Genomic DNA, 23,239 nt, shown 5'->3' with positions numbered 1-23,239 from the left:
AATAGGGTCACATGCCGTGAGACTTTTTTTCATCCGCCATAGTGTTGTGGTATAGCAGACTTCTGCAGCCCAAGCCCATGTGTCATGTAACTCAGCACAATCACTCCGTTGTACCCACTGCCATGAGGTCCTAATGGCACAGCTGACTCCTTAACCTGGAATGTGCATCTGCAGAGGCCTCCCACATTAAAATAGCCCACATGCCCCGTCAGCATGCGCTCACTGCAAACGCATGGGTGACCAGCAGCTGCCCTACTCCCAATGTGCAGAGCCATGGGTGAAGGGTCTCGAAGAAATCACACTGTTAGGGAGAACAGTAACACCTAGCAAGAACAAACTATTACTACAAACTCGAACTGGACTCACAAATATGTTTTAAGAAATTAATCTCATTTATTTTTTCGTCATGAAGTTCTTTTACACAATACATTTTCTTATAAGTATTTCAAAATATCTTTTCAGTAATATCTTTGATATAAGTAGATTTTCATTTCAATATAAAGTTCTCTTTTGAAAAAAGGAAAAGGAACTTTCCAAACAAAAAAAACGAACAAACTTGAGTTTCTTTGTTTCTTGCCGGGGTCTGCACAATGTGCAGATAACAGTGGCCATCTGCATTGACCACAACAGGGTGCTGAATGGGAATGGAACTCAGTATTGGACCCCTAAGTGTCATGCGGGACAGCAATGACATATAAAGAGAGTCCCATCGCTCTGGGACTCAGAGCGGCACCCTGTGAAACACGGGTGCTCTCACGCCAGGTAACACACTGCTCCCACAGATAATGCAGCATATTTAAGATTTCCCAAATATTGCTCAGATTTTTATCGTTAACATTTAACCCTGGTGATTCCTATAACAGCCTTGACTACTGAAATCAAAGCTTAAATTTTGTCCCCAAGCCCCTTTATTTGGGTTTACAGATAATCTGCTCTACAACTTCACTTGACATTTTGGGTAATCTGCTGCAAAACCCAATGTTCTGACAGCTGCCCATCTGCTGACATGCCAAATGCAAACGCCCAGCCAAAAACAAAGGCTTTCCTTACATTCCTCTATAGGTACATTTAATTGACTTGCAAGTCCCCACATATTATTATCCATTGAAGAGAGCTGAACCAAACAGAAATACAACTTATGCCAATTCCCTCCATTAGAAAACATAACATAAAGACAGCCTCTTTAATGTGTAAAACTAGGTTGCAAATAGGAAAGTATATTTTTTCTTATAAACTTGCTGGTTTTAGTGGGTTCTCTCCTCTTAATAATATAAAGTATAAGTCACTCTGTTTTGAGCCAAAAATTAAAATTAAATCCACATTTTCACTTTCAAATTCACACAACCAACCCAACCTGAACCTACACACTTCAGGATATACATCAAAATCCATGTACAACATTTTTTTCTGCCACGAAACTTTAGTAGGCTAATACAGCACGATCGTCATGCACATTATCTGTATCTTCTTTACCACATCTGTCAACTTTCACTGGTCAGTCGTCGTCCACATCGTCCGCCTCAGACTCATCTCTTCTCTCGTACATTTTATCCCTTTGCCTCTCCTGGATCTCCTTCATCTCCTCGGCGTACCGGCTGAACGCGCCTCCAAACTTGCTCCAAGCCTTGAACGGGATGGTGATAGAGTTCCTGTAGCTCGGCTTCACCTCACTCACTCGCAGAAACACCCCATATTTGTTGGCGCCGACGTCGAAAAAGAAGCGCTTAGAGTCAACCATGATAGAGGTGCCCTCGGGTAGCTCCCCGTATGCCCCTGCAGCAGTGCCAGAGGTCAGCTCTTCGTCGTCCCCGCCATAATCATCTATGAGCTTAGCCAGGGCGTCCCTAAACTCTATGAGCCCCTGGGCCGGAAGCGCGATGGTCTGTCCGGAAAGCATACCGCCCACAGGGCCCCCAACTCCGAAGCCTGGCCCACGATTCACGGTCTGCCGGATGCGCAGGAACCTCCCTCGCTGGTTCTCCTTCAGGTCCAGGTAGTACTTGCGGTTTTCACGTACGAGAAACTCACTCTTAAGCGCTCGCCTCGGTCCGCCGTCTTCACCCACACTGGCCTGGGCTATCTGCTCCGGACTGCTAGGCCCAAGCTGTGCGTAATGCTCGATGAAATCCCCGAGATAGTCCCGAAACTCGGCTGCAACTGACAGCGACAGAGTCAGGCGACTTTTGGAACCCCCGGCCCCAACCTCGGCGATTTTTATAAACCTGCCTTTGCTGTTTTGCTTAACGTCCAGGTAAAAGCGTTTGTTTTGGATGTCAAGTCGCTTGGACGCCAGCTCCTGGGTTTCCTGGTCCCTCTGAAAGTGTTGGAAGCCCCCACCTCCGCCACTGCTCCCACCGCGCTCACTCCCGCTGTCTCCATCCGCCATCTTCGACTCCACCATCGGCTTCTGCCCCGCTCCTGCGTAGCTGCTTTCTGCGCGAGACTACCCTCAGCGCGCTCCTTTCACGCATGTCGAAGAGGCGCCTGGGGTAGGACTCTGATAGGCCTGTGTACCTGTCAATAATAGTAGTTCCCACGGTTAAAGCTTTTCTATTGGCTTCTGCATAGAGAACTCTCCGCCCATTTTACTGTCAAGTACAATTTTCACCAGCAGGGCGACATCCACAGAACTGCGCTTTCCCTGACCTGTCAACAGATGGCGCCATTAGTGCACACTGCATTAGAATAGATGAGCCAAAGGAGGGGCAATACTCACGCAATTGAGTAGGCTTCTTTTCACTGGTAATTGTACTTTCTTCAGTAGTACTTTTTTAAACTTTGCCAAACATTGGCCAACAACATAATTGTAGACCAAGAATGTTGTTGGCCAACAATGTGAAAAAGAGACTATACATCCTGTTCAATGACTTTACTTGGTTGAGAGATGAAAGACGAGTATTTTTCAAGTGAAAAGAGAAAATCACAGTGAAACACGTACACATAGGCTAAATATTACTCTACAAAAATCTGTTAAAATAAATATGAATTGGTAAAAAAAATGGTGATCTGTTTCAAATCGAGTAAATCTATGTTAGACTTGAGTGGAAATGTCTTTTCTTTTTAGGTCTTTCTTAAATCTTTGTTGATAATAATAATAATAATAATAATAATAATAATAATAATAATAATAATGTATTTAATTTATAAAGCACCTTTCAAATGTATGAAAGTGGTGTGTGTTTGAGTGTTGGTGATAGCTTTCAAGACACCCAAATTGCTTTGCAGTGCATTATTCATTCACTTCATACTGGCGATAAGATACTTTTGAAGCCACAGCTGCCCTGGGGCAGACTGACAGAAGCAAGGCTGCCAATCTGTGCCATCAGCCCATCCAACCATCACCAACACTCAAACACACACCACTTTCATGTTAGACAATGCGAGTGAAGTGTCTTACTCTTGCCTAAGGACACATGTATGTTTTTGCTACTGGTGCCTCACCGGGTTACCTGATTTTACTGCTCTTCTATCCAAGTATCTACAAGGCCTGGCTAGGCATTGACAAAGTGCTATGGCCTATTTGAGCAAAATAAGGGACATCCAAATGGATTACATTTGTATGTTCACGTTTTTTTTCATTGTCTTAAAACATATAATATAATAATTTGCATTAAGATATAATAACTCACAAAAGAAAATTATTAACAAAGTGCACATTGGTAATTTTAATGCCAATTTTATTTAAGCAATATAATGGCTGAGAAAAATATCAAATAAAGCATTCATTCAAATTTAAATAGACCAAAACTATACATTTGATACATATGGAGTGGTCTGTAACCACATTCTTATCATCTTATTATTACGCTTGCTACATCAAAACAGTCTTTACCCTGTTAGGATATATGTACATACGTGGTGTGACCTAACCTCACAGTACTCAGTAGTATGGTGAGTATGAGGAGTATGAGCCCATAAGTGGTGCTGTAGAGGATGGAAGCACGACTGATGGCAGACTGTTGTACTGGTACAGAGGATCTCGGGACATCCTAGCACTGAGAGTAGAGGTGTACTGCAGGCTCTGTGGCTGGACATAGGGGGCAGCAGTAAGGGAACTGTCCTGTCCAGCTGAGTGAAATCTTGGATATGGAGATGCTCTGAAGGACTGCAGCTCAGGGTAATGCATGAAATGAGAGGCCACATTTGCTTGACAAGCATGAGCCAGGGCATCCTGCACTGTCCTCTTCAGCTTCATTCTCCTGTTCTGGAACCAGTTGCGAATCTGGACATAGCAATGTATTATTAGCAAAAGGAGTCTGACATATGCAATGCTAAACACCAAATCTTGGTGTTTACCTGTTTGTCAGAGAGGTTTAACTTCTTGCAGAGCTCGGCCTTGTCTTGTGTTCCCAGGTATGCATTTCTTTTGAATGCTTGCTCTAGGCTGTTGATTTGCTCTGCTGTAAAGGCTGTGCGAGGTCGTCTTCCTGATGGAGGAGAAGATGGGACTGTGGAGGCTCCATTTTCAGGAGGTGTTGGGGAATGGGAAAGTCCCTCTTCACTCTCATATCCAGAAGTCTCCTCTTCTGCCCCACTGCTGAAATCTGCTCCATTTTCTAAAGAAACTGGTACTCTTAGATTACACACATCAACATCGGACTGAACTCACCTAATTCTCCATTAGGAAACTTACCTGGAGCATTGTAGGAGGTTTGATGGTGAGGACTGTGTAAACTAGATTGACTGTATTGTCCAATGTCAGAGCTGCTCTCCTGCTCTCCCTCTTCTGCTCTCTGTCTGCAGTAGAATCCAGGCAGGCTTTCCGAGTTTGTTCCACAAGTTGTGGGTTCAGTGGCCAGTCGGGGGCCAGATACAGATTCTGCACTGGTTGACTGGCTGCTTTGGGCCATCCATTCAATAGAAAAAATTCCCTTCATGGTTATAATCCCGGTTGAGAGCAGGTAATGTCCAAAGTACAACAATGGTGAGGCATGAGCTTGTTGTGAGTTATGAGAGTTGGTCAGTATTTATAGAGGAGGACCCTCCTCATGTCAGAGCCCCTCAGCCTGAGATCAAAGCTTGCATCTGCCCATTGCTCCCGCCCTCCGTTTTCACAACTAGAGTAATTAAGATCGTCTCATTCAGTCTCTATGAGGCTGTTACACCATGGCTCCAGTGAGTCTGGGAGACCCCCTTTAGTCCTGTCCTCTTTTCCTGCCTTCTAGAGACACACCTTGATCCCTCTGTCTGCTTCTCCTGTCACATCCACTTGTTTGTTTAATAGGTCCCCCATCCAATTATTATGATCCAGGTGATCCATGTAACAGTCCCAGGTGATGGCCGTTGTCAATGCCTTTGTCACTTAACAGAAATTGTTTAGTTTTGATTAGACTAATTGTCAGCTTTCACAATGATGATCCTGATCACATAACATGTGGTAGGTCTATAAACAGCAAGGTCCTTTATTATGGTCCTTTATTATTCGGCTATTAATGAGGGATCATCATTCAGACCTAGGCAGGCTACCCCCATAACACAGTATAATCAACAATCATTTAAGACTGGTCACTCTACAAAATGAATTAGTCTTAAATTAGGCTTAACTGTAGGCTTAAGTTAGGTTTAACTGTAGGCTTAAATTAGGCTTAGCTGCAGGCTTAAATTAGGTTTAACTGGTGCATGTATCATATTTGAGCAGATATCCTTCCATCACATTATGTAGACACCTACATTCAGCAGCAGCAGTGTTTAAATCAGGCGCCTTTACTCATGAGACGACGGAGCAGGTTTTGTGTCTCGTGTTGGGCGTGTTGCTTTCAAAGTGCAGAGAAGCTTTGAAGTGCCACTGTCTCTAATGAGCTATTAGCACCAGCCTGTTCTCCACAGACAGACGAGCGTCTGCAGCCGCGGACTTCACCGAGTGCCCTCATTATCTTATCAATGCCGACGTTTCACCACTGATCTGATTTATTCTGTAAGCCTACAATATGGTCACTCGTTCAATGCAACATTTGCACACAAAACAGTTATCATTTGCTGTCCCAGAGACGGTCACAGAGGATATGTGTAGCTGATGGTACGAGCTACTTCACGCTCATCTCCACAAAACAAATTAGCCTTATCCATAATCCTCCATTAACATCGTTATTCAAGATGAACTGAGGCGCAATGAAAGGACAGACTAGTGCAAGTGCAGCAGACATATTCTGTGCTTTAGGCTGCTGTTCAGCATTGATACTCTACATTCAAGTAATGGCCTCATTTTATTTTTCTCAGTTCCTTTTTGTGTCAAGATTTAGACATGTAAAATTCAGCCTAATTATATGATGCAACTGAGTCGCCCTTTATAAAGGAAAAGTTCAGCAGACAAGAGGATTCATAAATGGTATCCCAATGGTAGGTAGGCTACTTTTTATTTCAAACAAGCAATCGGGGAATTTGTCATAATCTTGATTACATTTAATTTAGGCCAACATAGATTTGGAATTGAAGTATAGACTTAAAAAGAAAAGAAAATGAAAAAAAAAAGAAAAAAAAGAAAAACAAAATTCACATGTAACATATAAACTACCTTACACAATTTACACTTGTATGGGAGTGTTTCCAAAAGCCAAATCTGTTTTGGCACTATACAATAATATCTCATTCATCGAGTCCACTCAACGCTATTTTTATCAATACAATATCTGTAGTAGATAACCTTTTATCAGCAGAGTTAGCCTTAGATGTAAGCTATCCATCCTCCTTTGTATGTTGAGTCAAATATGTATCTTGTACAACAATCTTTCTCTCCATTTTATCAAGGTCAACATGCCTCACAGGCAGAGCATCATATTAAGGTCTTCATTGTAAAAAAAAAAAAAAAAAACACAAAACACAAAAAAATTGTAGACTAGAAATTCTTCAACACTATTTTGATTGGAATCTGATGTATTGTTCACGTGCTTTCCTTTTTAAGAATGTGCTTTCATTTTTAATAATATTGTTTGTTGCCTAGAAGTCATCTGCTGTTGAGTTATTGATATTAATTAAGAGAAAGTTTCATTTAACATAAATAACAATTGCTTTAAGAGCAGACATATACATGCAGTCTCTGTATGGAAATAATAGATGTCTGGTTGTCAGCTGGGACAGTATCACCCAAGGCTCAGGCAGACAAGAGGAGACACAAAGAAAACAACCACACAGTTGATACAACTGTCTCCTGCCTCAAATGTGACATTAGCAATAACATTCTTTATATTATTGCACAATATGTTTAGTACAGCTGGGGCCACAGATCGGTGCACTCTGTGCCATTGTGCCTCAGATTATTTGAGTGCTATAATAATCCAAACATAATTCTTCATGCAAAGTTTGTTTGTTGTGGTGACTCAGTAGAAAGGCTTATGGGCAAATATTATGGGTCAGTACCTGTTGACATTTACTTATCACATTATTTGTTTATACATCTCCATCAGATGAATGTATCTGACCAAATACAAACACTGTGGTATCACAATAAACTGCTCCGCTAATCCTTCAGTGCCATCAGAGCAGTCCCAGGCGGATACTGTCTGTGGCCCTCTGTCTCCTGCTGGGACCACATCTGAGTGGTTGCACTCAGAGCCTTTCATGTCTAATGGGCCTGTTTGCTACTCTGTTATGGAAACAAACACATCTCTGCCCCTTAAGATGCACCAGAGAGAGGTAACCAGCTACGGGGAGACAGCCAGACATGCCGGGACACTAGTCAAATCTAAAGATACTTTCCCCTGCTTTTATCCTTGAAAACAATCTGACATTTGACCTTAAGTTTGTGGCCTTGTCACAAAGTTAAGTTCAGATGTCTGTATCAGAATATTCTGCATCATTTGCTGGGAGCTTGTGTAGTAACTTAATAGAATGAAGTTTTAGAATCTTCAAGCCATGTTAACAGTGCCTGAATGGGTGCTCTAATGCAGATGAAGGTGCAGATGACACCCAATAATCATTGAACTGAATAGCTGCAGTCTCCAGTGGTTGCCCGCCCTGTCTGTAACACAGTCAGTTAAGGCCTCTTCCCCTCTTCTATTGATCCCTATCAACCTCATCAAAGGCACCCTGGGCTTTGATGGGGCCAGTGGGACTGGTCCTGACGGAGGAGACACCCCTCAACACATGGGCAAGAGGGAAACTGCCTCTGAAAAACTTGCATAGGGAATATTTATGTTTGTGATGAAGACATTCATGAGGACTCACACCCGACGGTCTGGACTATGACTACTCAGACGCTGTTCTTGACCAGTATCATTTAAGCAATAGACTCAACATTAAATGTGATTCATATTTAAGGAGGTTGGTTGATTGAGGTTATCTGTTACAGATATATTGAGATGTGGTTTTAAACTTGCATGATTTGTTTGAAAGGGAACAGAATATTAAATGCTAACAGTATTACAACATACATTTCTTATCTCTTGTACTAATTTGTTGCCTGGACAACACTTTTATACCAAACAACTCAATAAAAAAATAAAAATGAGTTGCTACATGTTTGTGTGTAACTTTCTTAATGATCAGTGTGCAGGGCTTGCATGTGAGAAGGAGACAGAGGTGTGAGTGCTGATGCTGTCTTTGATGTTACACTAGTATTTAGAGCTTAATAAGGCTGTTAGTGAGAGGTGTGGAATTGCCTCTGAGACGACATTCCCGTGGTCCCACACACACACACACACACACAAGTGTCTCAGCTCTTACTGCACCAAAGTACACTCAAAATGTCTGTATAAGATACAAATGCTGCAGCTACAAGAATACTAGAGCACAGATGTTTTTGTGGTTAAACGTCTTTTAAGTGGCACACTTACACACATGACCTATGCTTTTACATTTGAGTTTATCATTTGCAATATTTTTTATTAAAAATCCAGTGTAAAACATAATAACAACCAGCCTCAATTGTACATAGTTAATGTCATGTGTAGTTTTATTTAGTAAATTTTATTTGGCAATATGTGCAGTGACAAATTCATGCATTTCTCTCTGATGGTGGGATAAACTCCAGACCAAGATGAGTAAATATTTCTTCTTCTGATGTAGCCCTCAAATACTTACACTGTTTGAAAGAACACGTACATAATCAAACACATAAATTGCACAACATACCTGAAATATATTGACAGACACTGTACCTGTTTATTGTCGTAGAGAGCGTGGCTACTGAGAGACATAGACTTTACTTGACCTGCCCAACGGCGCAACTCTCTCTCAAACAACTAAAAATGATACAAAAAGTGTAAATATAACCTTAACAATAATAATAAATACTAACAGTGTAAAGTTACAATCACCTTAGACCCCGTCCAGCCTAAAACAGCAAAAGCAAATTGACTTATGGGGGACACCACTAAATCCACCCTGACAGCCCTCCAGTTTCTATTTGGTCTCATTTGTGAGTTTGATAAGTCATTTGCTTGGAAATATTGCAGATGTTCAATGCTCGTTTTTTGGTCACTACTTTGTGTTCCTGGATGTAAATGTTTTGAATGCATCTCCTTTTTCTCCAGCTTAAAAATGGAGAAACACCTTTCAAATCGGTCCATGTTCGAAGGTGGTTGTGCAGGGCCGTCCTCACTCTCCAGGTATGAGTTTCTAGTGTTTTTTTGGTACAACAACAAACCCTGAAAATACAGCTGCTTTAAAAAATACATACACTGGCATATGTTTGTTTTTATATTTATTTTACCCGTGCTGTTAACCAGGAGACCACTTTAGACACAAGTCCAACTTCTTTTCCCTCGTCTGGATGAGTTATCAAGAAATCAACATCATGTCCTGTTATCTTCCCTCTAGAGATAGTCAAGATGATTTCATTACTGTAAATTGATTTGTGCTGATTGTTTATGCTTTTGTTATCAGTTTCAATGTATATAATGTGCCATTTAACCTCCTAAATCCACCAGTCAAGATAATTTCAGATCCTGGTAACACATCAAGTACTGCCTTCTTCACAATGTCACCAATGGCCTCTGCTTCAGCCTTTGTAACTGGCTGGTTGAGGTCATAATAGTGCTCCAGACCTAATAAAAGCATGACCTAGATTTAGATGAACAGGTAATATATTAATAGTTATATGAGATGAATAGAAGAAGTACCTGCTTGTTGGGCACGATTAAGATCATGTCCTGAATTTGCTAACTGTGTCAGGTTTTGAATCCCCTCCTTAAACCATCTGTCAGCAGTCTTTGCCCCAACTCCAAAAATACCAGTTAAAAGCTTAAGTAAAATATAACTTATGTTATTAAGATTACATGGTAAAGGTGGAAGTGGACAAGTACATTTGTCAGTTGTTTACCTTCAGAGCTTTGAAACGCTCTGAATGTATAGTTGATTCCACTTCACTTGATACTCCATTCTCAATAACGTCCTATAGCAAAAAAGATTAGGATATAACCAAAAGTGATTGTAATGTATCTCCAAGCTGCTATACACAATGTTCATTTGTCCACCTTGATGACCCGCTGAGAGTGCTCTCCCAGACAGGGCAACCCTCTGAGCTGTGTTATGGATGTGACTTTTACAGGAAGTGCCTTTAAAACAGCAGCAGCTCGTCGGAATGCAACAGCTCTGCCATCCTCATTATTAAGCTCTGCATTTTCTGCCAAATGTGACAGAGCATCCTAAAACAAAGAACAAACAATTATTGACACTACTGACATTATTTACAATGTGAATGATAAATTAACAACTAAATAATTACTGAAGTAAACGGACAGTGAGGTTAGTGTTATGGTTGTCCAAAGAGGTTCGCCTCTGACACGCATAGCTTGGAATTAAAAACTCCACTGACTCTTCTTTAACTTTCTGGACCTCCTAAAACATAAATCAGTAACATCCAATCCTTTAATGTAAAAACAAAACAAACAAATAAAAGTCTAACAAAACAAAAACTACTTTGAGAACATGTGTGTGTGGTGTTTTACAGCACCTGTAATTTATGCTTGGCCAGTATCTCAACAGGGCAGCCTGCCTCCATGCTCTCAGTGTACCAGCATATGTCCAGAAGTTCTACTGTCACATTGCCTTTCTGCTGCAAGTCCAGCCATGTCCTCACATCATCTGCAGAGTTGTTTTCAGAGATGACATGAGTAACACAGTCACTGTGGACACAAGAAGTGGCTTATACAGCTGTAAGGTGTAGGTAGTAAATAGAAAAGATTGAAGATAATAAGTGGAAAAATAGATGAAAAGGGTGTAAGAACATTTACCTGAAATCATCTTCTACCTGAAAACCATTTTTTCGACCTAGTCGAGAAAGAAAGGCTCTCCGACTTGCTCCCATTTTTCGTTCTACTAAAAATATAACTACATATGGAAACTTTACTGTTGTCCCTCTGTCAGATACAGGACCACAAACTTTCCTTCGCTTCAGAGGCACCATCATTTACAGCCACAAGCTAAACCGTTCTAACTTAAGTTTCTAACGAATAATAAAAACTTAGAAAATGTCATTTAAAAAGCATATCAACTGATGCACAATAGTAAGCAGATCTTATTCATGATGCCACCTTCACCCCTCACTCATGGAGAGTTCGCTCGTGGATCTATTTAAATGACAGGATTGAGTCTTGCTAGCTTAGAGCTGTCTCGAGTTGGACTAGTGGCCACTCATTGGTACTACAACGAAAAAATCCCACCTGCCAGAAAGGATTTTTCTCATAGATCGCAATGTAGTCACAAACTGCTCGTGTTCGGCTGACAGGGCACTTACAGCTTTCCCAAACGTCGACATTTGTGGCGCTTTTTACCTATTTTCAGAACATAAACTTTTTCTAAACTCAAAATCCGTCTATTGTCTTAAAACTGCTTTATAATCGTTAGATTCGGCTACGGTCTATGTCCGCTTTAGCTAAACTCAAGCGCTGATTGGTTGGAGCGGTCACGTGGTACAACATGAGCGAGCACATGAGCGCTGTGAACGAGTCCAATTGTCATGAACGAGCTGTAGGTCTAGAGCATGATTCAGAAGCGCCATGGAAGCATAAGCATTATAATTTATAATTTATTTATTATTCCCTTGCCTCCTCCGCTCGCTCTCGTCGCGCAAAGTATCATGGGCGGTAGCTCAACACATTAAAACATATACAAATATAATGCTGACCATAATGTTGATGATTGTAAATATATCAATTAATGCAAATGCAAACCAATTTACATAAAAATATACATACATGACAGTACAACTCGTCCACATCGCCCACGTGCTCGTTCATGTCGTACCACGTGACCGCTCCAATGAAAGGAGTGTTAAAATTAACATGGTTACAGACATTTCTAGCAGATCTCGACAGTTTCTGTTTTTTCTCCCCTTTAAGATATTCTCTAGTTTTGGTGGTGTTGTATTTCTTATCAAATGTAATTTTGAGTTGTACTAAATTACCCTTAAAATTGTCAAAGTTCATGAGCAAGTTCTCCAGTACTGGAAATTTATGTACAATCATAATTATTCACCTTAGGATACACCCAAATCGAATAATAGGTATATTTTGATTACGAAAAAAAAAATCCTTCAATTATAAAGACTGGGAAGAACAAGATATATGGTTAGTTTTACTTTTAATAAATGATCAAGGGAATCTGCTTGACTTTATAGAATTTACTAATAAGAATAATGTTATTTGCTCCAACCAGAGTTTACACAGGTCATAAATGCTATTCCACAAGCTCTTGTTGGTTTTCTTAAAGTTTTTATATATACAAGCACTGTTCCCTGTTTGCCCCTTGACTATTCAAAATTGCTCCTTTATAGACCAAAACTTTTTTGGTTCACTGTGGACACTTTGCACACCCCTATTCATGGGACTTGTGAATATTGTAAAAAAAAAAAAAAAAAAAAATCCACACAAGTTTGCTGTGCCTCATGGCTAGCCCTGAGCTTTAGTTTGGACTCAAACGTGAAGCAGCACTGAATATTTTCGCGCAGTGCACCGCTATGTACCCTTGAGTGGACCATAGGCGCACGAGAGCAGTGGCGCCCCATATGGTCAGTGTATCTGCAAACAGAGATTATACTTCCACAATGGACTCGTCTCTAAATCAAGACTAAACCCCAGACTAATGCAGGGCTAACCCCGCAAGACTGGACCAAGAGAAGCTCCGTGCACCATGACGTAGTGCAGCTCCAAAACTCCATTTGCTTGCACTTGTGAATCTTGTAAAAAGAGAAATATCCACACAAATCCTATGAATGACCATGTGCAAAGTGTCCACGGACAATACTCCCACTGTCCGTGATGAGGCATATCAGTCTCAACTTCACCTGTTTGCTGCTTTGCCTCTGCTCAGTACCCGATACTCATTGCGCTGGCCCCGGGAAGATGAGCTTCACTGGACAATGGACCAGCAGGAGGAAAACATGGACCAACACAAAATCGACCTAATTTTGATTTGTGTAGTTTATACGTCTGGCCACGCGCTCTATTCTACAACCTTTACGCACGGGGGACAGATAAATCCATGATAATGACAGCAGAAGAGTATCGGACCGATGCTGGATCAGAATGAGGACGCAGACGCTGCTTAAGTAGGTGTATGATTTATTTACTGAAGGTGGAGGCTTTTGTCAACGACAAAGAGCTGCTTCTTGCTGTATGCACAGCTGTAGATTATGGGTATATACCTCAATCTGTGCGTAAAGAGGGCGACCCAAGTCATCCATCTCCCATAGCATAGTTGAGTTCACTCAGCCACAGAGTTGGACCTGGAGGACCACAAGAAGCTTACAGAGCTGACGTGGTCATTTCAGTGCTCCGTCTTTACATTGGTGATGCGTCCTTGTCCTTGATGCACGAGCAGTAGTCCTACTCCCAGACACTACTACTACTACTACTACTACTACTACTACTACTACTACTACTATTGCTGCTACTGGTGGGAAGTCGTCATGCCAGCATCAGTATCATAGCCCATATCTCTCCATACAAACGCGCAAACGTGGATAGTTTGTTGCCTTAGTTCCTCGTTTTACATGTCATGCCATTTCATGATAATTTCTTATCACATTTTTTTATGATAATTTCTTATTACGAATTTTCTTGATAATTTTATATCACGTTTTAACCTGAAGCTATCACGTAATTTCGTGATAGTATCACGTGATACTGCTCATTTTAATTTCAGTTCAGGCAGCTCTACGCTGCAGTGTCTCATCAAAATATTTCCGACTGGAAACACGCTCTAGATACCAATCCGCTTTAGTGTCAAAGAATGATAATGGTAATAACCACACCATAACTTTCAGGTGAAAAAAAAATCAGTTTACAGCATTACATTGTTAAATTACGCATGGCATCTACCTTTTTGACGTGAAACCCATCCATTTAGTTGAAGTTGAATATGAATTATACTGCGATGAACACCAGGGTCAATAGAGGGAGACATTTGACTAGATCAGAATCAGAATCCTTTTATTGCCATCGTTTGTAAACACAGTTCACAAAGGAACTTACTTCGGTGATAAAGTGCAACATAAAACACACTGAATAAATACAGATACAAATAAGGGCATGCATGAAGTTTAAAAAGATATGCTTAAAAAAATCTATTAAGATACTTAAAAGTAGAAAATATATATACACCAGCAGCATCAGAACAGTGCAAACTTATGACTTATGACTTAAAGTGACCGGTGTTATAAAGTGTCCAGTTTTGTGCAAATATTATAAAGTGTTCATGAGACAAACGGCAGATGTGCTCATACCCACTAAGGGAAAACTGATCTCATTGTTGTTCCTAAACCAACTTTACAAACAATTCAACTAAAAGAATATTACACTTTATTTTTGAATTATTATTATCACGCATAACAGAGAGGAAAAATAATAAGCAAAATAAACTACCATTAGGACTTTCCTCCACACTTCTATTCAAATCTGCTTCTATTTAAATTCCATATTATGTGTGTGTGTGTATGTATGTGTATATATATATATATATATATATATATATATATATATATATATATATATATATATATATATATATATATATATATATATATATATATATATTTATATTTTTTTTTTTTATTTTTATTTATATATATTTATATTTTTTATTTATATATATTTATTTATATTTATATGACTAATTACTTACTAGTCATTTATTTGTTGATTTATGTACAATTGTACAACGTGTTCTGGCTATGGCTCAGCTGACCCTTCTCTTCCTCTTTGCAGTCCTAAAAACCGTCATATGACTTGTAGCACGCACTTCCTTAAACTTTGCACTCGCCACCCCTCACTCAGGGCTGTTGTTGAAAAGAAACGAAAGCTATCTGAGCCCCAGCAGACCTGTCTGGAAACTGGGCACTGGCGTGGAGCCTAATGGCAGCGACAGGGGCTCCGCTGAGGGGAAGGCACCATGTTGTCTCTTTGGCCCTGGTCACGTCGCTGCTCACCTGCTGCGTCAGGTGCGACAAACTCAGTAACGTCGTACTGATCCTAGCCGATGATCAGGATGTCACGCTGGGTGGAATGGTGAGCACGGAAAAAGAGACATATCAGATCTAAACTGGCTACATATTTTTCTGTCAGCATAATCTTCATCTAAATTTTAAAACTGAATGGTCTGGTGGAGCCAGCCACAATCTCTATAGCTATTATTGTTACAATTATCCACCTACACCAAACGTGGTTTTTAGAATCTATTTTGCGATGTTAATTTATATATATATATATATTTATGCCAATATATGGCCTATAGGTAAACGCAATGGTCCAAAATAAGTGTAAAAAACTGATTTGCCTTTAGTCATTGAGATCTGCCTTTACCCTTTTCTTCCACAGAACCCTATGCTCCAAACAAAAGCTCTGATTGGAGAAGCTGGAGCAACATTTGTCAATTCTGTGAGTGTTCCTGTTTTAAGTTGTAACATTTAAATAGGTATATTGTATGTGTTTGATTATATGTGTTTGCCAGTTTACAGTGACACCACTCTGCTGTCCCAGTCGTAGCAGTATTTTGACAGGGCAGTACCCTCACAACCATGCAGTGAGGAATAATTCTCTGTCTGGAAATTGCTCAAGTGAACTCTGGCAGAAAGGCCCAGAGTCTGTGGCCTTCCCCATCTACCTCAACAAACAGAAGTATCAGACCTTCTTCGCTGGAAAGTATCTTAACCAGGTTTGTAGCAGGTATTACATTATAACAATGAAACAATAATGTGATTGTCCAGCGTGTGAATGTACAGTGTTGTATTGTGTCCTTATTTCACAGTATGGAAAAAAAGTGGGAGATGTTGCCCATGTTCCTCCCGGTTGGGACCAGTGGCATGCCTTGGTGACTGACTTTCATATTTCAATATTAAAAATAAATAAAATGTTTCCTTTTCACATTATGTTGATAATTATCACAGTATTATGTGACATACTCTTTGCATCACTTTAGGTTGGAAACTCCCAGTACTACAACTACACTCTGTCTGTCAACGGTAAAGAAGAAGTGCATGGTGACAGCTATGAGAAAGACTACCTCACTGATCTCATTGTAAGTTTGTCAGAATTCCTTATTGTCTCTTCAATCTAAATTCCATGATCTGAAGTTTTAAAGACCAAATTATGTAAGTTTTTATGGAGAAAGTATAAATGTTCTTAGTAAATTGCTGAATCAGCTGCTGTGTCCTATAAATGTACTATGTGACAGTGGAAATTTTATCTTTTCCTGACATAGTGTTCTTGCAAATAAAGTTTGCTGGGAAAAATACTGGTTCAGTAGTAATTTCAGTTATAGTGAAGAATGCACATCACATACCGTCTCATTTTTATGCATTTGACATATGTTTTACTTTATCTTAGTGTCTGATACACTACACAACATGTTATCTAAAATGTTGCTATTACCTACTTTGTTAATCTCTTTGCAGACAAACCGATCATTGACCTTTCTGGACAATAGGAGTCCTCAGCACCCATTTTTCTTGATGCTATCTCCCCCTGCACCACATTCGCCCTGGACAGCAGCTCCACAACACCAGAATAAGTTTGTCGATATAAAAGCACCTCGAGATGGCAGTTTTGACAAACTAGGAAAAGTAAGTAAAATTAAAAACACGTTTTGGGTTTAGTCAATTATACTGTACTGTACATGCATCTGTGGATGTATATCCTATTGATCATATAATGTATGTGTTAGGACAAGCATTGGCTTCTACGTCAGGCCAGCAACCCAATGTCAAATAGCTCACTCAACTATTTGGACAATGCGTATAGGAAGAGGTGTGGTATGGATGAGGGGGTTAAATTCAGTGGGGTTATTTTCAATGCCAAATGAAGGATATTTTTTGCAGGTGGCAGACATTATTATCTGTGGATGACATGGTGGCTGCACTAGTAAAAAAACTCACAGATATACAAGAGCTGAATAACACATACATTTTCTACACATCGGACAATGGTTACCACACAGGTTTGGCCAAAAACAAATTATCATTATGTGATTGATGCAATTACTATGGGGGTCTTATTCATGAAATGACCATGAGGCTCATATGCTTCAGATAAACAACTTTTATTTTGTGCTCCAGGTCAGTTCTCGCTGCCAATCGACAAAAGACAGCTGTATGAGTTTGACATTAGGATTCCACTCCTAGTTCGGGGTCCTGGTATCAAGCCAAACATTACAGTGAAGGTCACAAGAATACTTCAACTCCAGCAATTTTTATTTAAAGCTAATGGTAACATTTTATATTTTGTGGTTTAGGCTCCTGTTTTGAACATTGATCTTGCACCCACTATACTGGACATCTCAGGAGTGAACCTGTCAGCTGTCAATGTGGATGGTCAATCATTCCTCTCCCAAATGGTTGTTCTTTTGTAGTACTACTGTTTATGAAAGTGTTTTCAGTTTTACAACATTTATATTGATACTGCACCAGGCCCCATCACTGCGTAATGGGACAGCTCGGCCATTTTTCCTTGTGGAATATACAGGAGAGGGATCTCCAACTTCAGATCCAAGTTGTCCCAAACTGGGACCTGGACTGTCAGTAAGTGGTCTTGACAAAATCAGCATAATCTCATGTTTAGAATGACCCTTTTTTTTAGTAGACATCATTTATAAAAATGACTTAATCCAATGTGCTTTTTCCAGCAATGTTTTCCCGACTGTGTATGTGAAGATGCCTACAACAATACCTATGCATGTGTACGGACCCTCAGTTCAGACCAAGATCTCCAATACTGCGAGTTTGCAGACAGCGAGGTATGTATAACTCAGTCACAGCTGTAACTATATGAAAAATGATTTCAACTATCGTCTTTTTAGTCATTTGTAGAGGTCTACAACCTAACGTCAGACCCCAACCAGCTCGAAAATATTTTCAAGAAAATGGACCCAACTGTTCTCCAAACCATGAATCAGCGACTGATTAAGCTTCAGTCATGCGTAAGCAGTGGCTGCAGAGACTATGAAAACATGAAATTTATATGAGGTGTTCAATTTACAGGAATCATTACAGAGTTGCAGAGAGTTCTGACACACCGTTATTCGCTATTCATAGGCCATGGTCTCTTGTTCTAAGTTTTGGTATAGTATTGTCCAAATCTTACGCATTCAGTTGTTTTAAACAAATGCACAACCATACGCATACCAAGGTATGTAGAGAATGGCTGTCAACAGAAACCATAATTTATGACTTATTGCTCTTTAATTGGAAGAAGACTGCTGTATTTTCTTGAATGGATGTGCTGATTTAAGTATTTTTAATGCACTATATTTTAAAGATACTAGATTTTTAACTTTTTCACTTGTCTTGAGACTGCCAATGTGATAACAAAATTCTTTTACAACTGAGTTTTCATAAAGGGAATTGTTTGCTTAAAGTGCCTCGTGTTTGCACTGACATGGCTCATGTGCCTTAAATGTGAATGTATTTGCACTGTGATTAAAATGGTTAAATAAAATGAAAATGTATGTACTTTTATGCACATTTACTTAAATCTGGAATTCAATCAGATTTCATGAAAAAAACAAACAATGACAATCAACAAAGGGTAAGCCTATATGTATTTATACACAGGTCTATCCTGCACAGTCTGAATTTCTAATTTTACAGGACATTTGTAAAAATGTGACAGTAGTGACTCTGAATAGCCAATCAAAAAGTAAAACTTCTGTGGGGGTAATTTCTGGATCATTAAAGCACATACTATAATCAAATTTCCTCGCCTTTTGATCACAATCTCATTGGCAAGGCAGCCATGGAAAGTGCCAAACATAAAGCGTCTTATAAAAACATCTTCAGTTGTACGCTCCGCAGCTCCACCCTCTCCTTTCAGGTTACCTATAATGAAACAACACAATTATGTACTTGTAATGTATTAATAATTGTTTACCAATAAAATAAATCTCTGCTTGCACTATATCTTAAAGATGAACGTGAAAGAACTTACTAGTGTGCTGTGAAAGCCAACCTTTCCTATGACCAATTTGATGAGGAGGGTGAGCTTGTTCATAAGTAAGAGGTTTGTCTCCTTTCCCAACACGAATACGAGCCGCTCTATTCTGAAAAAAAAACCCCAAAAACAACAATAAGCCCACCATTGCAAATAAGATGTTGCTGTAGCAGGTTGAATGACATCCCAGTGCTGGTGATGGGTGATGATCATGAATGATATTACCTTGAAGCACACAGCACTGACGTGGAAACTTCGGTTTCCGGAGCATAACTTGGTCAATACACTCTGGAAACAATAAAGTGGAAATTGTCATTCCAAACACAAGAATCTGGGACTTATCAGACTGTGGTGAATCCGGCCTCGAGTGTCAAGTAGCGCAAAAACGTCATGGATAATCATAAAAGTCAAATTAAAACATGACAGAACATTTATTTTATGATCATGAACAAGGCACATACAGTAAGAAAGTAATTATCTTTAAAATACGTATTTTCTTACCAGCAACCTCGCGCTCCTCAAGGACGCCGCCATGCTTTCCAAACCGATAGTTGTAGTTTTAGTATTAGTAACTGATTAGTATGTTATTTGGTTCTATACCCATTTTACAACAACCAAAACACATTTAAATAATAAAGCTTTACACGTATGCCTCTATGTAAAATGAGGTGAAGTAAGGAGCAGTTTGCAAAAATACTGTAAATACGGAACTATGTATTTGTTGTCATTAGTTTCTGCCGGACGTGTGTAGTTGTACAGCCCGGAACCATTTCAAATTAAAACAACAATGGACCAAATTCTATTGAAATTGTGCTGCTGTGGTTAAGTGCCAACCTATATAAATAAGTACAACTAATCATATTAAAGGTAAGTTAATTTAAGAGTGGTTAATGTTTGATCCAGTGATCTTATTCTCTGGTAGAATATAAATATTTTTAAATTGAATTGGGGTCACCGGAGGTACTTTTGTTCGGGAAAGAGCTTGGTTTGGTCTCTAATCTTAACAACAACTATCCGTATCAATAGTAAAGCGTTATTTTTGTACTCTCTTATACAACATTTCTTCAACAGTTTCTCAAAGCTGATAAAGGTCTTAACTGCGGATGGCATCGTCGTTGGAAATGACAGAAATGTACGATAACGCCCTGTTGGGCATACTGCAGCATGTTGGAAATATACAGGACTTTCTACAAGTCTACTTTGGCTTTTTGTATCGCAAAACAGACTTTTATCGGCTTATGTCAAGTTCTAATGATAAAATGGGATTTCCTCCTGGTGTTGCTGAGAAAATGGTGCTAAAGGTAGTGTTAATGTTTTCTTTTATTTCTGTTAGGCCTAGTAATGTATTTCTGAAAGAATTCTGTTTCAACTGATAACTGATAAACGTTTTTTATTTTTTATTTTAAATTATCTTTTCAAATGCATTTATCCAGATTTATCATTCTTGACCCTTTTTTTAAAAATTCATATTAATATTCTTACAAAGTATTACCTTATTGATATGGTAAACAAGTGTAAGTATATATAACTGATTTTATTACATTTTTATATTTATCTGTTTTTGTCTGTTATTATTTTAATTCAGATCAACACTGCCTACTTTACATATACTTTAAGCATAATAGTATGTATTTTTTTTAGACATTTAAGTTGTTTGAAAAAGTGGCAGAGCGTGACCGGGAGAGACAGCTGAGTGAGCTTCAGAGAAGAGAGGAGGGCAGAACTGTTCCTCCTGCCGTCCAGGAGCTGGAAATCTCCTCAGATCCCCAGGAAGAATCACCACATCCAAGAACAGAAGAAACACAAATAGACACAACTTCAAAAGTGGAGGATGCCCTTTCTCCGCCACTCGCTGCTCCAGTGCAGGATGCTCAGCAATCTAACAGTCCTACAAAGCAGTCAACTGAGGGAGACCAAGCAGCTGCTGCTGATCCCTCAAACGAGTACGTACCTACAAATGATGTTGTCCAGATGCATTTTTAACCCTACCCATTTTTGTCAGTAAACGTTATTTCTTAATGCAAGATTTTGCTATCATGAATATTAGGTAAAATAAATCACATAGTGTATCATCTATGTGGAGTAAACAAGCACATCAACCTTTATAAATTGGTTATTGTCATGTTGTTACACAATACTTTGAAACTGAGCATTTAATGTCATATAGTAATATGTTATCATGTTCCAGGACTCAGAAATACCAGTCGGACCCAGACAGTTACAATGGGGCAGTAAGAGAAAACTACAGCTGGTCCCAGGACGCCACTGATGTGGAGGTCCGTGTGTTTGTGCCAAAGACAATTGTTAAGGGCAGACAGGTAAAACTGTTCACTCTTATGTGTTCTCAGTTTACATCGAGTTGTATCAAATGTTTATTATCCTCCTGAATCCCAGGTTTCGGTAAACCTGCAGAGTGGTAGCGTGTCTGTGAGTGTAAAAGATGGAGCTGAGCAGAAAACATTGATGGAGGGAGAATTTACCCACAAAATCAACACTGAAAACTCTCTGTGGAGCTTGGAGCCTGGAAAATGTGTGGTTGTAAGTGAAGCCACATACTTGTTTTAAGTGACTGTTTTAAATTCAACTATGGTATTGTAATGTGCTTCCAATTTTGCTGCAGCTATCACTTAATAAAACATCCGACATCTGGTGGTGGAATGCAGTGCTGAAAGGAGAAAAGGAAATAGACGTCAACGAGATTAATCGCGAGAGATCTATGGCAACGGTTGATGAAGAGGAGCATGCTGTTTTGGATCGACTCACATTTGACTACCATCAGAAACTCCAAGGCAAACCACAGAGTCATGAACTGGTGAGGAAAACCTTTGTGGTGTGTTGACGCTTCAAGAGAGATGTAGCATGTGCTGTAAAAACTATTCTTTGTCTTCACAGAAAGTTCATGAGATGTTAAAGAAAGGTTGGGACGCTGAAGGCTCGCCATTCAAAGGCCAGCAGTTTGACCCCTCCATGTTTGACATCCCCTCCAGTGCTGTGCAGTTCTGAGGCACACCCTGATTACAAGCCAAATATGAACTCTAATGTACTGAAACATTACACAAATTTGACCAGTATGAAACGGACTAGGGGGTTTGAAAAAGTGTGTCCTGTTTTGGCAATAAGAAACATTGGTAGTAATTTATTATTTCTGCAGTGCCTGTATGCTAAGGAATTGTCATGTTGCAAAGTGAAATTTTTCCACTTCAATGCTACTGTAACATGCAGATGCTTAAGTCTTTCTTTATCTGTTTTGGAGATTCCAAATGTTTTTAACACTGTTGTACTAAAATGCGGAAAACCGTATTTATTTTTTTACCATATAACTGGAAATGCGCTTCTGTAAACCCACTGGCCACATACAGTTTGTGTTTAGGTTATATGGAAATACTGCACTGTACAATGCTCGTTTGCGTTCTAAGAGTCTTTGGATGCATAAAAATCTGGTCTTGAAATAGTAACCCAGAAAATCTTCAGTGCTTGTTTTTTTTTGTTGCTTGTGTTTATTGTTTTAAATAAAATTGTATTGAGCTGTGACTGAATTATGTGATCTACCTGGCACACAGACTCAATTGGCAGATTATGTGTCTGTAGCGGTGTAATAAAATATATAAAGTAGTTTGGAGTCCAGTGGTCATGATGAGAGACAGCTTGATGCAAGACATGGCATTTCAACTTAAACCAGTCCCATAACAACAGTTATTAAATTCCTGACTGATCTTAATTTGTCATGAACTATTTGGTGTGCTGCTTTGAAAAACTTTAAGTTCCAGCCAAAATGAACAGTTTCTGGTGCGTTACATTCAGTGGTGGATGAAATACTATTTTTTGATTCTTAAGTAAAAGTACAGATACAGAGGTAAACAGTCACTCAAGTAAAAGTATCACAT

General features: G+C 39.4%; 6 protein-coding genes across 6 annotated transcripts; 2 read left to right on the top strand and 4 right to left on the bottom strand.

Moving 5' to 3' along the window:
* Positions 1-369: 369 nt before the first annotated feature.
* Positions 370-2,465, bottom strand: purbb (purine-rich element binding protein Bb). The gene has a single exon (XM_033989881.2). The coding sequence runs from the start codon at positions 2,399-2,401 to the stop codon at positions 1,496-1,498; it is 906 nt and encodes a 301-aa protein (XP_033845772.1). The 5' UTR covers positions 2,402-2,465; the 3' UTR covers positions 370-1,495.
* Positions 2,466-3,754: 1,289 nt separating this feature from the next.
* ved (ventrally expressed dharma/bozozok antagonist) lies at positions 3,755-5,203 on the bottom strand. The gene is made up of 3 exons (XM_033990021.2): positions 4,634-5,203; positions 4,297-4,556; positions 3,755-4,222 (listed from the first exon to the last, which is right to left on the bottom strand). Exons 1-3 carry the CDS (start codon positions 4,875-4,877, stop codon positions 3,881-3,883), a joined length of 846 nt encoding a protein of 281 aa, XP_033845912.1. The 5' UTR covers positions 4,878-5,203; the 3' UTR covers positions 3,755-3,880.
* A 3,671-nt stretch (positions 5,204-8,874) lies between these two features.
* polm (polymerase (DNA directed), mu) lies at positions 8,875-11,486 on the bottom strand. Its single transcript, XM_033989875.2, has 11 exons — positions 11,169-11,486; positions 10,889-11,060; positions 10,675-10,773; positions 10,410-10,580; positions 10,256-10,327; positions 10,056-10,176; positions 9,848-9,980; positions 9,647-9,749; positions 9,252-9,581; positions 9,093-9,176; positions 8,875-9,016 (listed from the first exon to the last, which is right to left on the bottom strand). The coding sequence occupies exons 1-11, from the start codon at positions 11,342-11,344 to the stop codon at positions 8,930-8,932; spliced, it is 1,548 nt and encodes a 515-aa protein (XP_033845766.1). The 5' UTR covers positions 11,345-11,486; the 3' UTR covers positions 8,875-8,929.
* Positions 11,487-15,205: 3,719 nt separating this feature from the next.
* Positions 15,206-18,390, top strand: gnsb (glucosamine (N-acetyl)-6-sulfatase (Sanfilippo disease IIID), b). Its single transcript, XM_033989877.2, has 13 exons — positions 15,206-15,440; positions 15,750-15,809; positions 15,883-16,086; positions 16,180-16,242; positions 16,351-16,449; positions 16,826-16,993; positions 17,095-17,177; positions 17,249-17,367; positions 17,486-17,589; positions 17,662-17,763; positions 17,837-17,947; positions 18,052-18,162; positions 18,226-18,390. Exons 1-13 carry the CDS (start codon positions 15,288-15,290, stop codon positions 18,388-18,390), a joined length of 1,542 nt encoding a protein of 513 aa, XP_033845768.1. The 5' UTR covers positions 15,206-15,287.
* On the bottom strand, positions 17,449-20,081 carry mrps24 (mitochondrial ribosomal protein S24). The gene is made up of 4 exons (XM_033989885.2): positions 19,857-20,081; positions 19,581-19,643; positions 19,353-19,464; positions 17,449-19,243 (listed from the first exon to the last, which is right to left on the bottom strand). Exons 1-4 carry the CDS (start codon positions 19,887-19,889, stop codon positions 18,960-18,962), a joined length of 492 nt encoding a protein of 163 aa, XP_033845776.1. The 5' UTR covers positions 19,890-20,081; the 3' UTR covers positions 17,449-18,959.
* A 226-nt stretch (positions 20,082-20,307) lies between these two features.
* On the top strand, positions 20,308-22,967 carry nudcd3 (NudC domain containing 3). The gene is made up of 6 exons (XM_033989880.2): positions 20,308-20,656; positions 20,997-21,298; positions 21,544-21,673; positions 21,750-21,893; positions 21,976-22,167; positions 22,248-22,967. Exons 1-6 carry the CDS (start codon positions 20,459-20,461, stop codon positions 22,356-22,358), a joined length of 1,077 nt encoding a protein of 358 aa, XP_033845771.1. The 5' UTR covers positions 20,308-20,458; the 3' UTR covers positions 22,359-22,967.
* The last annotated feature ends 272 nt before the right edge of the window (positions 22,968-23,239 follow it).

The sequence above is a fragment of the Periophthalmus magnuspinnatus genome, chromosome 23 (genome assembly GCF_009829125.3).
Source record: "Periophthalmus magnuspinnatus isolate fPerMag1 chromosome 23, fPerMag1.2.pri, whole genome shotgun sequence".
NCBI lineage: Eukaryota > Metazoa > Chordata > Actinopteri > Gobiiformes > Gobiidae > Periophthalmus > Periophthalmus magnuspinnatus.
The sequence above is the reverse complement of the archived record's forward strand: the minus strand, read 5'-3'. Positions and strand labels throughout refer to the sequence as shown.

Excerpts from the sequence above, each read along its gene's own strand:
- ved (XM_033990021.2), bottom strand. The coding sequence starts at position 4,877 with ATGAAGGGAATTTTTTCTATTGAATGGATGGCCCAAAGCAGCCAGTCA. Across the intron at positions 4,557-4,633 it reads AACCTCCTACAATGCTCCAG|AAAATGGAGCAGATTTCAGC; the intron begins GTAAGTTTCCTA and ends CAGTTTCTTTAG. Across the intron at positions 4,223-4,296 it reads TAAACCTCTCTGACAAACAG|ATTCGCAACTGGTTCCAGAA; the intron begins GTAAACACCAAG and ends TGCTATGTCCAG.
- purbb (XM_033989881.2), bottom strand. The coding sequence starts at position 2,401 with ATGGTGGAGTCGAAGATGGCGGATGGAGACAGCGGGAGTGAGCGCGGT.
- mrps24 (XM_033989885.2), bottom strand. The coding sequence starts at position 19,889 with ATGGCGGCGTCCTTGAGGAGCGCGAGGTTGCTG. Across the intron at positions 19,644-19,856 it reads TGAGGAGCGCGAGGTTGCTG|AGTGTATTGACCAAGTTATG; the intron begins GTAAGAAAATAC and ends TATTGTTTCCAG. Across the intron at positions 19,465-19,580 it reads TCAGTGCTGTGTGCTTCAAG|AATAGAGCGGCTCGTATTCG; the intron begins GTAATATCATTC and ends TTTTTTTTTCAG.
- nudcd3 (XM_033989880.2), top strand. The coding sequence starts at position 20,459 with ATGGCATCGTCGTTGGAAATGACAGAAATGTACGATAACGCCCTGTTG. Across the intron at positions 21,299-21,543 it reads GCTGCTGATCCCTCAAACGA|GACTCAGAAATACCAGTCGG; the intron begins GTACGTACCTAC and ends ATCATGTTCCAG. Across the intron at positions 21,674-21,749 it reads CAATTGTTAAGGGCAGACAG|GTTTCGGTAAACCTGCAGAG; the intron begins GTAAAACTGTTC and ends CCTGAATCCCAG.
- polm (XM_033989875.2), bottom strand. The coding sequence starts at position 11,344 with ATGATGGTGCCTCTGAAGCGAAGGAAAGTTTGTGGTCCTGTATCTGAC. Across the intron at positions 10,328-10,409 it reads ACTCTCAGCGGGTCATCAAG|GACGTTATTGAGAATGGAGT; the intron begins GTGGACAAATGA and ends TTTTTGCTATAG. Across the intron at positions 9,981-10,055 it reads TAATCGTGCCCAACAAGCAG|GTCTGGAGCACTATTATGAC; the intron begins GTACTTCTTCTA and ends TGCTTTTATTAG.
- gnsb (XM_033989877.2), top strand. The coding sequence starts at position 15,288 with ATGGCAGCGACAGGGGCTCCGCTGAGGGGAAGGCACCATGTTGTCTCT. Across the intron at positions 16,243-16,350 it reads GGGACCAGTGGCATGCCTTG|GTTGGAAACTCCCAGTACTA; the intron begins GTGACTGACTTT and ends GCATCACTTTAG. Across the intron at positions 17,948-18,051 it reads AACTGGGACCTGGACTGTCA|CAATGTTTTCCCGACTGTGT; the intron begins GTAAGTGGTCTT and ends TGCTTTTTCCAG.